Source organism: Hyperoodon ampullatus (assembly GCF_949752795.1).
Source record: "Hyperoodon ampullatus genome assembly, chromosome: 16".
In the NCBI taxonomy this organism is placed as follows: domain Eukaryota; kingdom Metazoa; phylum Chordata; class Mammalia; order Artiodactyla; family Ziphiidae; genus Hyperoodon; species Hyperoodon ampullatus.
In genome coordinates, this window is record NC_136929.1 from 77,264,232 (window position 1) to 77,279,692 (window position 15,461).

General features: G+C 40.3%; 1 protein-coding gene across 4 annotated transcripts in view; it reads left to right on the forward strand.

Annotated features, from left to right (window-relative positions):
- The window catches only part of XPO4 (exportin 4), a gene marked incomplete at its 5' end in the record, with an annotated part of 109,680 nt that overhangs the window by 11,581 nt on the left and 82,638 nt on the right, over window positions 1-15,461 (forward strand). For all 4 annotated transcript variants that reach the window (XM_079721806.1, XM_079721807.1, XM_079721808.1 and 1 more), the window contains 3 exons: window positions 3,692-3,797; window positions 8,990-9,131; window positions 13,333-13,471. In XM_079721806.1, coding sequence (XP_079577932.1) covers window positions 3,692-3,797; window positions 8,990-9,131; window positions 13,333-13,471 — 387 coding nt within the window. The remainder of the gene's footprint in view (window positions 1-3,691; window positions 3,798-8,989; window positions 9,132-13,332; window positions 13,472-15,461) is intronic.

Genomic DNA, 15,461 nt, shown 5'->3' on the forward strand with positions numbered 1-15,461 from the left:
TAGTAAGCACTCTGTAAATATTTGTTGAATTAATTAAATTTCTTCAAGAGTAGTGTCTTCTGTATCTGCACTCTCCAGTGTGGTGGCCAGTAGCCACATGTGGGTGTTGAGCTCTTGAAACGTGCCTTGTGCAGAGGAGGAACTGAATTTTTTACTTTAATTAATTTACATAGTCAGTGGGGGTAGGGGTTCCATATTGGGCGGCGCGAGTCTGGAGTGTGACTGTATCTCTTTGCGTTCATCTTCTGCTCTGTGAATACTGAGTTCAGGTTTCAAATACTCCTCATGGGTCCTGTCTCTACTCCTGGTTGTTACATGCTCACCCTCAAAATGTGGTACTGATTCTAGACATCAGATGAATCTTTAATACATTTTCGCTTATTATTCTGATTCTTCTTCCTGCTTCAGAATCATCAAAACAATACTTTTGAAAACATTGATGGCATTTAATATTTTATGTATGTATGTATGTATGTATGTATGTCTGTGTTGGGTCTTTGTTGCTGCGCACGGGCTTTCTTTAGTTGCAGCGAGCGGGGGCTACTCTTTGTTGCGGTGCGCGGGCTTCTCATTGCAGTGCCTTCTCCTGTTGGGGAGCACGGGCTCTAGGCGCGCGGGCTCAGTAGTTGTGGCACGTGGGCTCAGTAGTTGTGGCTCGCGGGCTCAGTTGCTCCGCGGCATGTGGGATCTTCCCAGACGAGGGCTCGAACCCGTGTCCCCTGCATTGGCAGGCGGATTCTTAACCACTGCGCCACCAGGGAAGTCCCAATGGCATATAATATTGATGAACAGAAGATGACCATACTTTTTGCTTCCTAACTGTGAGTCATTTTTATTTTTAGATTTATAGACACCAGTTAGAATGAGCAAGACAATTTTTAAATTATCTTTGTATACACACCTGCCTTTAGCATTTATCCTTTTTTTTTTTTTTTTTTTTGCGGTACACAGGCCTCTCACTGTTGTGGCCTCTCCCGTTGTGGAGCACAGGCTCAGCGGCCATGGCTCACGGGCCCAGCTGCTCCGTGGCATGTGGGATCTTCCTGGACCGGGGCACGAACCCGTGTCCCCTGCATCGGCAGGCAGACTCTCAACCACTGCGCCACCAGGGAAGCCCTAGCATTTATCCTTTAATGAACTGTATCAAGCAAACTTTTTACACAGATATCGTAAGAGAGTAAAAAATATTGTCATATCCTTTTAGCAAAATAAGTTGGTTCCAGTTCTTGTCACAGAATATTGGGTAATAAAGTAATTCTAGCGTAATGACTGACTGGATGAGAATACCATGTTTCCTTTTTGTCCTTGGAAGTATATTGTTCATTCACTGATTCTTGAGTTTGAGAAAATTCACCTAGGGCAGTGTTTCTCAACTTTGTCACTGTTGGTGTTTTGGGCTGGGTTGTGCATTGTAGGATGTTTAGCAGCATCCCTGCCCTTTATACACTAGTTGCCAATAGCACTCCCCAGTGTGGCAACCAAAAATGTCTCCAGACACTGCTAGATGTCCCTTGTGGGACAAAGTTGCCTCAGTTGAGAACCACTGATCTAGAATATCATCATCTCAAGACTCAAGTTCTGAGGTTATACTTATATGATTAGTTTTATCATCATTAATGGAGTTTGTCCGTTAAAACTTTCTGCAGTGATAGGAGTGTTCTGAACCTGTGTTGCAGTGTGGTAGCCACCAGCCATGAGTGCTGTTAAGCACTTGAAATGTGGCTAGTGCAGCCAAGGAGCTGAATTTTTTTTTGTTTAATTTAATTTTAACAAATGAGGCTAGTGGCTGCTGTTTTGGACAGTGCAAGTTTAGTGTGTTGCTGTATGTCTTTTTGCATTCAGCTTCTTACTTATCTCTTAATTGTGAAGTGCCTTTCCTTATCAATTTTTTTCTCTTTGTCATTATGGGTAGAAAATTCTCAATTCTCAACACTCTTCAATGAAACCTTAAAAAAAAAAAAAAGACTACAAAGGTGGTGTTCCCAGATTTCATTTATACCTTGTTGAAAGATCATATTATACTCTGAGCAATGTAGTAAAAAAGTTGAAGATAATGTAATAGTGCTGATTTATTTTTATTTTGTTATTATATTACTTTTTTAGGTGATTTTATCATTTCTTATTTATCTTTTTAATAAATTTATTTTATTTATTTTTGGCTGTGTTGGGTCTTCATTGCTGCGCGCGGGCTTTCTCTAGTTGCGGCGAGCAGGGGCTACTCTTTGTTGTAGTGCGTGGGCTTCTCATTGCGGTGGCTTCTCTTGTTGCAGAGCACGGGCTCTAGGCGCGCGGGCTTCAGTAGTTGTGACGCATGGGCTTAGTTGCTCCGTGGCATGTGGGATCTTTCCGGACCAGGGATCAAACCCGTGTCCCCTGCATTGGCAGGCGGACACTTAACCACTGCACCACCAGGGAAGCCCCCATACTCAGTATTTTTGTAGATTATATTCCATTATAGGTTATTACAAGATAATGGCCGTAATTCCCTGTGTATCCTTGTTATCTATTTAATGTAGTTCTTTAATGGAAATATTTTCATTTTTATCTAGAGAGCTGTAGAGGGTGCTATATCATTAGGAATAGTAGTCTGAACTGGCTTTAGCTAATTATAAGAATTCCTTCAGGCAAGAGATTCAAAGTTAATTTTTCTTGGATTTACTTCTTTTTTTTTCTTTTTTACTATTTTAACTGAAAGTAGAGTAACTAATGTTGCATAATTGATATAGTTTATAATGAATATTAATGTACCTGGTTATGTTTTTCATCTTCCAGAGTCTTTGAATACAGTTGAAATGATGGTTTCCCCACTTTATATTGGTTACAATAACAAAGGTTTATTTTCCTGCCACCTACCCTCACCCTCCCCTCCCCTCCCGAATTGAGAAATCTGATATTTTGATCTGTATGCTGTATAAGCAATCTCTTCTCCTTCCTTCAGATGGGTCTCAGTAAGGTCAGAGATAACCTTTGAATGTATATTTTAGGAATGTATATTTTAGGTACAGCTGGTTCAGAAGAGTATATTATCTTTGGAAGAAAGGCTATTAGAACAAAATGGAATTTAAAAACCTGAGCAGACTTTTAGAAGCTGTTTTTGTTGAGAGAGAAGTCTGGCTTTTCTGGCTGATTAATTTATTATTCAGAAAGGAGTTTTGTAAACTCCAAACTTTGCTGTTCCTAATTTTTCTGGTTTAATAGTGATTTTAGAAAACTTGAGGTAGAATTATCTGATAATATTTCGATCTTAAAGGATTGTTTTTAGAAGTCAATTTTTAGTAACTTTGGATTCAATTTCACCAGGGCTGAAGAATAGAAATTATTTGAACTTGGTCAATTGAGATGGGGTGGTATATTTTGGAATAAAAGGCAAGGAGTAGGCTATGTTTTTTTTTTTTAATTACAAAAAAATGTTAAATAAATAAATATATCTTTCTTAAATGTAGGCAACTTGAAAGGATTCTGATCCAAACCTTGCCAGGAATTTCTTTCTTTTCCCTGAAACTGTATTTTAAATATTTATCATGAAGTTTAATACTATAGTTACTTAAGAAAAATTAAGCAAGAATTTGTACTCCCGTAGTTCCCTGAAAGTGAAAATATTTCTCTTGTTGTGGGTAAAAGGATTGCGGTTGTTCAAGCTTCCTTATTAAACAAGTGTGCTCTGTGTTTGTGTTTGTTTTTAAATCTCAAGGCACCACCTTCCATGGTTAACACTGAGCAGCGCCAGCATGCTGAGCACATATTCTTATCGTTTAGGAAATCAAAATCACCATTTGCAGTTTGCAAGCATATTTTGGGTAAGTGTTTACTTTAAAAATACCTAGTTTTTCTATCTTGAACTTTAGATATTTTAAATTCCTTTAAAAATAAGCAGGTTTGTACAGTTATAACTTTCCATTAATAACCATTCCACTGAAGTGGCTTTAAAGATATTCCATAAAGCCAGAGAGAAGACTCTGATTTTGCTTTGGATTTTTCTTCCCTAAATAAAACATTCAATAAGTTGTTTTTATTATTGACCGTAATATCAAGGCTGTTAATGGTGGGAGGAAAATCTAATGTTTTTTCTGTTGTTTTCAAGTATGATATCACTTATAGGAAATGTACTATAATGTATCCCAGTGTTTTAAAATTAAGATTATTTTTTTGGGTTTCTACAGTTTCTTTTAGTTGTTTTTTCATCGTTTTTTAAAAACCATATAGTTTATACTCAGCTTGCTTAGCGAATATTGGTCAGTTCTGTGTAGGATCTTCATTGTGTGTCCTAAAATGAAGCATTGATTTTTACTCTTGTAAAAAATGTTTTGTGAGTACCTTATATCTGACATATGTATGGAAGTGATCTCTTTCCTTTAAAAATTATCACAGAAGTCATAACTTATTCAGAGATGGCATTTTCTCTGCCTCTTAGGTATTTTTCAATAATAGTTAAGAGATTTCATTGGTTACTGTTATTTTATAGTCTGATAATTGTTGGCTGTTTTTCTTAATTAGAGCCACTTTTTTTGTAACCCATATTGAAGGCTCTGAAAGGAAGGCTATTTGAGTTGTCCATGACCACAGAATTGGTTAGTTCAGTTAGGAGCTAAGCTATCTGACCTTTTATCCTTGTGCTTTTAGGAAGACTCATCTGTAGCCGCCAGCACTCTGGTTTCTGGATGGAAACTGCCTGCCATTCCAGCTCTTGTGTGCAGAGCGCTCTCCAGCTCAGGGCTGGGGCGAGGACTGTGGGGCTCAGTGGGCAGGGCCAGGCACCAGGGTGCCTGCGGCCTGGAAGCAGCTTGAGGAAGTCACTTCACCTCTCAGGCCCTTTTTTCATCTGTGAAATGGGCATAATGATGTCGTTTGCCTTCAATTGACTTGACTGTCTTAAGTCATAGTGAGGTGCAGATGTAGTGACATATGAAAGCACTTTGTGAACAGTCATGTAAATGTCACTGCCCCGTTACTTCATTTCAGACGGCCTTTGAAAATCGCTCAGTCCTCTGCACGGAGCTAGCATCGGCGATAAAGGCAGCCTTGTCTCCTTCAGGAGTTAGATCTTACATTAGAGAAGCAGTTTAATAACCACCTTTAATTCTAAATGAGGCGGGGATTTTTGTTTTTTTGGGTTTTTTTTTGAGTAGTCTGTTTTTATACTTGGTTGAATTTGCTTCTGGCACTGAGAAAATTTGTTACCTTGTGGAGAACAACTCGGTGTTAAATTAAAAGAAGCAAAACTAACCATCGTTAAGGATTTAGGGGAGCCTGACTTCATCCTTACTGACTTGAAACTGTTCAGCATTAATAGACGTAGAAAACCTCAGATGATCTGAGTGTGGCTTTTGTGGCTGTGCCTGCACTGCATAAACAGGGTCCCAGCGGTGTTTCATCTGACTTCCGACTGACTGTGACTCAGTTGTCCTTCTGGACTAGCTGGAAATACCCAATCTAAGTGATAAGTATGTTATTAGAGTGTATTTGCTTATACCGCTCTTTCCTTTTTAGAGTATGTATATTTTATGAAGAACTATTGCTTTGTTATGATGTGAGCTTGTTTTAGAATACTTTTGTTTTCCTGATAAAAATTTCTAAAGAATAGTATTGCTAGTTCCAGCCACGCTATTGGAAGCAGTTTGGGTTTTGAGACATTAACTGTTTAAAAGGTTGGGTGCATGTGTTACAAGCATAATCATTAATGTACTGCAAAGCCTTGTGTTACATTAATGTTTACATCTAAACTTCACAGAAAATCTTAACTCCTTACTCAGTTGCCACCAGCCCAGAAAGGTTAATTCCTCTAAGAAGACTTCTCATGCACGTGGCAGTCGATCGCAATCCAGAATTTTCACATTCTTATTTCGGGATTATAAGCCATTTTTATAGAATGTCTGGGTGATAGATTCTAATGAAGGGGAGACTTTCTCTTGGATGCTTCCCTTTTCTGGCCTCTTAAAATTCTTCCTTCTCACTTCTAACTTAAGTTTTATTATGTTTCTCATTTTATCTCATTTCCTTCTCGTCATATTCTTTTGTTTTCACTGTAGTTTTAATTTCTTTGCTCTTTTCTGTGTGTTTGTGTGCGTGTGTGTGTGTGTGTGCATGTTGCATGCTTGTGCGTTTTGTTAGAAGAGCACTTTCAGACTTCTTGGCCTCAGAAGTCTTTGGCACTTAGGAATTTACTAGTTTTGTAGGGTCAGGTGTTCCTTCAGAAAAACCTGTGAGTTCTGCTCTTGTTAAAGAAATACCCCCAGACCTTGAGGGGTTGGTCCAGCACTTCTGGAGCTAACTTAGCAGCTTTCTTTTGCCCTTTTCTCAGGGAGAAAAGGATTTCTTTCATTTCTTATCTCAGAGGTAGCCGAGACAAAACAGAACGAGCCTGAGACTTACTACATTACTGTTGGTGTGCGTGTGTGTCACTGTGCAGCTTACGTTGCCTCTGCTTTGGACAGGAACCCCAAGGCCAGAGAGGGGGGTGTAGTTGCTGGAAGCCAGAACGCAGTGCTTTTCCTCTCGGCCCTTAACTTCACTCTCGCTTTAGTCTTCCTGGCTCTAATTTCAGATGGCCGACAAGATACATGTGAATTTTATTTACGTAATTATTATTAAAGAGTTACTGTGGTAGGAAGTGAAAGCTTCCTGCTAAAGTGGCTTAAACTAATTTGTCATCTAAACAGTGTCCTAGTCAGTGGGAAATCATCCCTAAGAGTATTAGAAATTCTAGGTGAACTGTGAGTTCTGCACAAGGACCTTGCAATTTTGAGCATCTTTCCAGCAGAGAACAAGAATAAGGCTCCTGTATGTGTCAAGTCCTCATCTTCTGCTGGCAGGCTTCCAGAGCTCCGGTGAGCATCTTCTGCACATTTCTGTTATGTTTAAGTGCAGTTTATGAAGGCCAGTGGCAGTTTTTATGAGAAAGTATAATTTATTAGGTTAGGGAAACTTTTAAATTTGGAATCTGGCTTTCTTTTTTTCAGATTCCTCCATTCTTAGAGACAGTTTCTTATAGGAATAGTAATTTAGAGATCTTCATTTGATACCAAACAGAGAAATCTAAGGAAAAAGAGTTATCTTGAAAACTTCTGAATGTGATTTACTTTCTGTAATTGTCCCCCTACTGACCCCTGCAAAAATGGGAAGGGGGCAGAAGAGAGCTAGGCTGTAAGCACAAGGAGTCAGACGGGAGCGTGTTTCATGGCTCATGAGAAGCAGGAGGGTGTGCTGGGCCTGGGCTAGTTGGCGCCTGCATTTAGGGCAAGGCGCGTGTCACCAGAGGACATCAGCCAGCCACATGGCCTGCAGTTTCCTCTCACAGTCTCTTGGTGCATCAGTTTCTTCAACAGTCCAACGCAGGGATCGGATTAGATCATCTTCTGAGTTCTATTTCTAAAATTCTGTGAGTCCCTACAATTTTGCTTCCTTGTTAAAATCCATGGTTAAGAATTTCAGGTCCTTAAAATGTTTACTATTTCAGTATAAAGTGCAGATAGGCAAACAACCTTCATTTTCTTTCAAGAAGAGGTTTATAATAAGAGATGATTTGAATTATCTTTATGAGGCAGTACCATATTTCTCCTTAGTGAGCAAAATAGATAGAACTGGTTTCTGTTTCAAGTCCTCTTTGAATAAAACACTTTTTTTTTTTCTCCTGGAACTTTAAACACATCTTTTTATAATAGGTTTACATTTTTGGAAGCTGTTGCTTTATTTATTCATTATATTTTAAGGTTTCTCAATTTTTGTGAGTTCTGATTACCATCTCAATTAGAATTCATGTTAAGACGGCATGGACTAATCAAACTTAAAAAAAAATAAAGGTCCAGATTGGTTCCTCTTATTAGTTTTAATATGTTCAAAACTCCTGTGCTGTAGTCTAGTGTGATAGGAATTGATGTAGGCATACCTTTTCTCACACATTTTTATAGAAATTGTGTCAAGATCACTTGTAATATTTTTAAATGATCTGTGCTTGAAATGGAGAGAAAATGATGTGCCTGCCTGTATCTTCATGCTCTTCTGAGAAGTTCTTGAAGGTGCTATTCTGTGCCTAGAGGTATTTCTCGGGCTTCCAGGCACTCCTGTCTAGTGATCTTGGCAGATACCCAGGAGTTGAATCAGACTCTGCATGGGTTTCGCATGATGGTTATTTTGTAGAGCTTCAAATATTTCTGCTTTTTCTTGACTTCATTTTGACTGTTTCTCCCTTTTGATAATGCTATTTGGAAACTGATTGTAGTGGTATTGCTGAATTAAAGAAAAAATAGAAAATTAATGTAAAATATTTCTTCAGTATGTTAATTTTCTATTTTTTCCCCCTCCTGATCCAGTTCTTAGTTTGGATACTGTAACTTGCCAGTTAAAGCTGGATCTTTCTGAGTGTAGCTTTGGGATTTTACTCAGTTTGACCAGTATTGCAATCAGAAAATGCACAAGAACTTCTCACCTTGTGTAAATGTGATTCCCCCACCCCTTTTTTTTAAATTTTGAGAAAAAGAACATGAACATGATTGTGTTTATTTCTGAACTTGCTATTGGAGATGGGCCATCCTGCTGAAAGCTTAATTAATTACTGAACAAACAGATATTTTGACAGCATGGCACCTCACAGATAGTAATGTTCAAAGACTAGTTTATTAGATACTTTTCTGATACAAAGTTCTGTTTTGCACAGGGTGAGAATCTCTTAGGACATTTTCTGATTGCTTTATATTTTTATTTTATTTTTTTTAAAGCTGTGTTATTTTTTAGTTCTTCATGCTTTGGAAGTAACAGTTGAAGAGAGGTGAGGAAAGTTTGTGAAAATTGTGATCGGTGATTAGCTGCCACCTGCCTGAGGTGTCTTCTGAGAGGAACTAACCTCTTTGTGGTGCTAGAGCAAAGGTCACTGGATAAAAAAGGAACAGGTAACCATCTCATTCCTTGTCTGAAAGTTCTCTTTAAAATTAACAAATGCAGAATGTTCAGGGGAAGGTGAGCTGCTGTTTGAAGAAGGTGTCTGTTTCCTCCTTAGAAACGAGTAAGGTAGACTACGTCCTCTTTCAAGCTGCCACAGCCGTCATGGAGGCCGTTGTCCGCGAGTGGATCCTCCTGGAGAGAGGGAGCGTCGAGTCACTGCGCACATTCCTCTTAACCTACGTCTTACAGAGGCCTCAGTAAGTGCGCAGGGGAGGCGCCGCCAGACGCTTCCCTGAGCCATCCTTTGGGATGCTTTTTCCTTTGCTTTTTAATGATTGACATTTATGGTTAAGCTCTGTGTGGGCTTGTATTTTAAAAACCCACACACGATTGTAGGTTGTTTTGGGACTTAATGAAAGAATACATTTTAATTTAAGCTTGTGACACTGGGTTTTGTTTCTTTGAAGAGATTGTGCTTCGATGTTAGGGTTTTTTGATGTTGTTTAGTTCCGGGATTTTGGTTATAAATAAAAGTTGATCTTTGACTTTGTCGAAAATGCTTTATACTTAACTTGATCTTCTTTTGGTTCTTTGTATGTATTATAAGACGTGAGTGAGTAGCCGGGAGGGTGAGGGGGTATCAGGCACCATTATCAAACCATATGTTACACACATGTGTGTACGTGTCCGTACGTAGAAACGTGCAGTGAGAAGGTTGTAGAAGAAAAAGTACCAAATTCTTTAACGATGTTTTTCGGATAGGGGATCAGATTTGAGGAATGGGATGAAAGTGAATTTTCTTTTTATATCATACACATATTGTTTAAAAAATTTACAAGATTGTGTGTATTCATTGCTTGTATGATTTAAAAACAAATGAGGAAAACTATTAGCCGTACAACTTCGGGAGAAATTCATTCACTCTGTACCCTTTTTTTTTTAAAAGTCCCCTTAATTCCAAGTTGTCTTCTAAAACGAGGCAGCGTACATCGTATGTATGCAGTTTGTGCCGTTGAATACTTTTTTCATAGATACTTATTTTCACACTCAGTGAAGAAAATGTTACATAATCAGAAATGCTGGTAATTCGGAATGTTGATTGATGGTGATAAAGATTCATAAAACTTTACAAGTAAGTCGAGCGTGCTGTCACACCTTTGTTCCTGCTGACTTCACTGGCAGCCTCTGAGTTCATACTATTTAATAATAATTACTGGCATGACTTTTGCACTCAGTAAAGTGCTGATAAGTGCTTCACATATCGAAAAATGTATGAGAGAAAAAAACCAAGTGTTACTTAGCCTATTAGCATTACAGGTTTAATGGACAGCGTGTTCCAGGGATGAGCAGGTATACATATCTCTGAGTGAGAGTGTGGCTTATTTTTTCTGATTTTAACAGAATAAGGAAAACTTGCCCCCGTTTCAAACCTTTCTCTTCTCCTTCATGCTGGTTTTCTTCCTTTATTTAAATTTTAATCCGTTGTTTAATGAGCCCTTTTGGGTGGATACCAACTTGCCCTGGATCTGCTGATTTATCACAGCCCCACCTCCACCCCCCACCGAGCTCGGCCGGTTTCAGCTGTGTGTATGCATGTCATCTCTTGTGTTATCCAGAATCATCTCACCGTAATAATTTTGATTCAGGAGTTATTTTAGAGTTGATTGTAGGGTTCCACATTGAAATAGTTCACTTATATATTGTCTCCCAAACTCTTTCTTTGTTTTGCTGCGCAGCTTGTGGGATCTCAGTTCCCCCACTAGGGATTGAACCTGGGCCGTGGTACTGAAAGCCCAGATTCCTAACTACTAGGCCACAGGGAACTCCCCCAAACTCTTATTTTGGAAAAAAGAAAAAAAAAAGTTTTCAGCCAAGTTGAAAGAGTAGTACTGGGAACACTCACGTGCCCTCTCCTTAGTAGAGGCTCAGCCAGCATTTAATACTACATCCCTGAAGACTGCAGCATGTCTCTCCTAAGAGATCATCTCAATACTCTTGATATAATTACTATATTTATATTATTTAATATAATTCTGACCTCATATTTTGATATTCCCAATTTTCTGAAAAATGCTATTTATATCCTTTTTCTCCTTTATAGGTTACTTTTTTGATCCAGGATTTAGCCTCAGATTACGTGTTGTATTTAGTTGTTGTGTCTCTTTTTTTTTTTTTTTTTTTTTTTTAATTTTTTTGCGGTACGCAGGCCCCTCACTGTTGTGGCCTCTCCCGTTGCGGAGCACAGGCTCTGGACGCGCAGGCTCAGCGGCCATGGCTCACGGGCCCAGCCGCTCTGCGGCGTGTGGGATCTTCCCAGACTGGGGCACGAACCCGTGTCCCCTGCATCGGCAGGCGGACTCCCAACCACTGCGCCACCAGGGAAGCCCCCTGTTGTGTCTCTTTTAATCTAGAATAATTCTGCCTTTTTTTGGTCTTTCATGACACAGACATTTTAATCTTGTAGAATGTCCGATGAATGGATTAGAGTCAAGTTAAAACTGTTGGTGCTCTGTGCAGGTAGAATGCTACAGGTTATAGACTGTAGGATACTAAGTACGTAATGTTGTGTACTTCCCATTGCATGCATGGAAGTTTTCCTTTTCTATTTTTTTCCTCCTAATTGTGATTAAAATTTGCACAGAGTGAAATGCAGGGTACACTTTTTATTTTTTATTTATGTTATTTTTTGGCCACACCGCATGACATGTGGGATCTAGTTCCCTGACCAGGGATCGAACCCGCACCCCCTGCATTGGAAGTGCAGAGTCTTAAGCACTGGGCCACCAGGGCACACTTTTGTAAATGCAGTGTGGCAGAGTGGTTGAGAAGGGGACTGTGAAGTCCCCCTTCTGCCGCTTAACTCCATGACCGTGGGCAAATTATTTAACCTCTCTGTGCATTAATTTTCTGATTATTAAATAGAGTGAATAACAGTACTGATAGTACTTTACTAAAAAGATTGTGAGGATTAAGTGTACTAATTTTTGTGAAGTTAGTTCATATAAAGACAGGTCATAGGCACTCAATAAATGTTGGGAATTATTATTTATTTTTCTAGTAATTTATAATTTTTGCCAGTAACAATGTTTAAAGCTAGCTTTATGTACATTTCTAGTAGCAGTCAGTGTGTTTGAAACTATTGTGTCCCCTCAAAAGTACGAATATTCCCTTTGGTCAATTCACATTCTTGCACACAGTAGGATCTTTGCTTTTATTCCCTTAATGAATGCTTCAAGTCTGTTTTGAAGGAACACTTTTCGTTCTTGACAGAGCGAGACACGTTCGTTCGTTTGTATGAATGTCTGGTGAGTGCGTGCTACGCAGCAGGCGGCGTGCTTTTCTGTGGGACTACAGCAGCCTGCCCGGCGCGGCGCGCTTCGTGTCGTGTGAAGTGTGAGGGAGCCCTTCTGTGTATTGACCAGCCACGTGCAGAGAGTGGCGTTTACAGGCCAGGAACTGAAAGAGGTTCGGTGTAGCTGTGGTCGTGAGAGTGTGTGGAGGGGCAGCGATGAGAGGGGAGCACATCCCTGGCCGTGCAGGGCCTTAGAAGTGGGTGGCCATCTCGTTTATGTCCAAATGGGGACACCTTTCAGAGTAAAAGAAAGCACTGTTCATCATTGTTCTGGACAGCAGGTAAATTGGGAGTGCCCCAGGAAGGCTGGGATGGGACCCACTGCTTGCTATAAGCCGTGTTAGGGAATTTGGGTTTTATCCCAAGGGCATGTGGTGGTTGTATCTGTACGGCATTCTAGAGGCTGGATTATAAAGTTCAGGGTTATGTTTTCTGAGCCTTCTTTTTAAGAAACCGTTGTGAAAAGGCAGTTAAATCCGTGTGCCCTTGTGGCCCAACGGCCCTTTGTAGGAGGCCTCCATCTGAGATGGGTGCTTCTGCCACCACACTGAGGGACAGATATGAACATTAGATATGAACGTTTACAAAGGTTTAGAAGAACGTGTATGTTTCCATAATGTTGTATCTTGACTAGCTAGCATGTTGCCTTTCCGTGTTAAAGGGAATGGATCTAAGATGACACTGCTGGTTGGAGATGGAGATTAGGTCCGAATGTGTCTCTTAACTGGTAGAATGTTCATCTGGCTCTTAGTGAGCTGATAACACCGCCCGGAGCTGCTGACACTCACGTAGCGCTTAGTGCGCACGGGGTGCGGTGTTCAGAATATGTAATTCTTGTGACAACCCTGTTACTGGTATCCCCATTTCACACGTGAGAAAACTGAGGCTCTGAGTGTGAACGGTCTTGCCCAGGGTCACATAGCCAGTAATAACTGGAGTGTGGATTGGAACCCAGGTCTCTGGCTGTGGAGTCAGCGCATAACCAGGGGCACGCTACCTTAGATGTGAGCCGTGCTGTCAGCAGCTGCAGGCACAGTGAGAAATTTGGGAGTATTTTTATATTGGATTTGTGTAAAAGTTTTCACAATGATTTTTATGTTTTACAGCCTCCAAAAGTATGTTCGGGAACAGATTCTATTAGCAGTAGCAGTAATTGTAAAACGAGGATCATTAGATAAATCAATTGACTGCAAAAGCATTTTTCATGAAGTCAGCCAGTTGATAAGTAGTGGCAACCCCACTGTGGTAAGTGTGCTAACTATTCGTAAATACTTAAAAGTTTTATTTTGTATTACGCAAATACCGTTATAGCAACAGTAATGGGTATCTACATAAAAGAAAAAAGGCACAGTCTAAGAAATCAAGCAATTTCCATTTGTTCATGTTTTCCTCTAGTCCGTTTTTTACATGTGTACATACTGTAGATACAGTATACTTTGCTTTTTCATTTGATTCTGTTTTTTATGTTGCCAGTGTTCATAATCATCATAAGTTCATAAACCTCGTATAGTTTTCATAATCCTGTTTAAAGGTGTCAAATATTACAAGCTAATGTACCATAATATTCTTAACCATTTCCCTTCTGTTGAACATTTCCCCCATTTTTAATAAACCTTTGACAAGTACTAGTGATAATGGAAATGTGAATAAAATATAAAATGATATCTGACATAAAAATTCTTAAATGTTGCAATACTAATAGGCCAAGGTATGCCATGACTACCAGGTGTGACTGTCAGCTTCCTGAGTTTTCTGGGAATCCTGGTTGGTTTTTCCCCCCTCCACCTCCTGTCTGCCTGTGAGAACCGGTCAGCCGGGAGAGTGACGGGTTGTGGCCGCCCTGTCAGAGGACGGGGAGCTGGAGCCGGTGTTACTGATCAGCTGTGGTTGTTGGCTGGAACCACTGACTTTTATCAGCCGGGTGAGCTTTAACTCATGTTGAACTGGGGTTGGCAATACCTGGCTCTTCTTTGTTCTCTTGTTTCATTGAATCACAGGTGATTTACAACGTTGTCAGCCAGTCCTGGCTCTTCTGATTCTCAGGTGTTAAATCTTTAAATATTCTGGGGAGTCTTTTCACTTTCCCAGTTTCTTTTCTTTAATCATTTGAAAGATATCTGTGAGGCTGTACCCCTTACGATTCTGTATGGATGGTGTCTTCCTTGGGCCCTCAGCACGCGGTGTGATTTTGGGATGTTTGTGGTGTGAGTTGGGGTGCGGTGGTCATTTTAGGGGGACCGTGCGCACTGTCCCTTCCCTTTCCCGGTGTCTGGGTCTCTCCTTGCCACACAGAGACGTGCACTCACCTTCCCGCTCCTGCCGTCTGCCCTCTACTCTGCTGGGAGTGACCCAGCAGGGTCTCCACTGAAGGAATAAATGAGCAAGTTGTCAGGATTTCCTGTATCTACCCTAGGTATTTTTTGTCTTTCCTTTGGAATTTTCCTTATCAACTTTATTGAGGAATAATTTACATGCGTTACTGCGTCCATTGAAAATATACACTTCAGTGAGTTGTGACAGTTCTGTGTACCAGTGAACAGTCACACAGTCAAGATACAGAGTGTCTCTATCTGTGTTTTGGTTATCAGTTGTGTAGGTATATTGTGTTCTCTGTCAGTTTTGTGGCAGGTGTCCTCCAAGAGTAGTGCTGTCCAGTCGAACCTTCGGTGTTGATGCGGTATTCAGTATCTTTCCTCTCCAGGGTGTGGGACCGCCCTAGCCACATGCTGCTTTTCAGTGTTTAAAATGTGACTTGTGTGACCAAGGAACTGAATTTTTAATTTTATATAATTTTAATTAAATTTTATTTGAATTCAAATAGCCACATGTTGCTAATGGCAACCATATTGGACCATGTAGTCTAGAGACTTTAATATCTAAAGGTCTAATTTTATGTTCCTAACACTTCATCTTAGTATTCTAAAATTTAATTGTTTATCTAAAACTAACAACTTCGAAGATGTGCATGTTTGAATCATTACATTTTTCTTGTTTGTTTTGTTTGTTTGTTTGTGGCGGTACGCGGGCCTCTCAGTGTTGTGGCCTCTCCCGTTGCGGAGCACAGGCTCCGGACGCGCAGGCTCAGCGGCCATGGCTCACGGGCCCAGCCGCTCCGCGGCATGTGGGATCCTCCCGGACCGGGGCACGAACCCGTGTCCCCTGCATCGGCAGGCGGACTCTCAACCACTGCGCCACCAGGGAAGCCCAATCATTACGTTTTACGAGTTATTTTGGC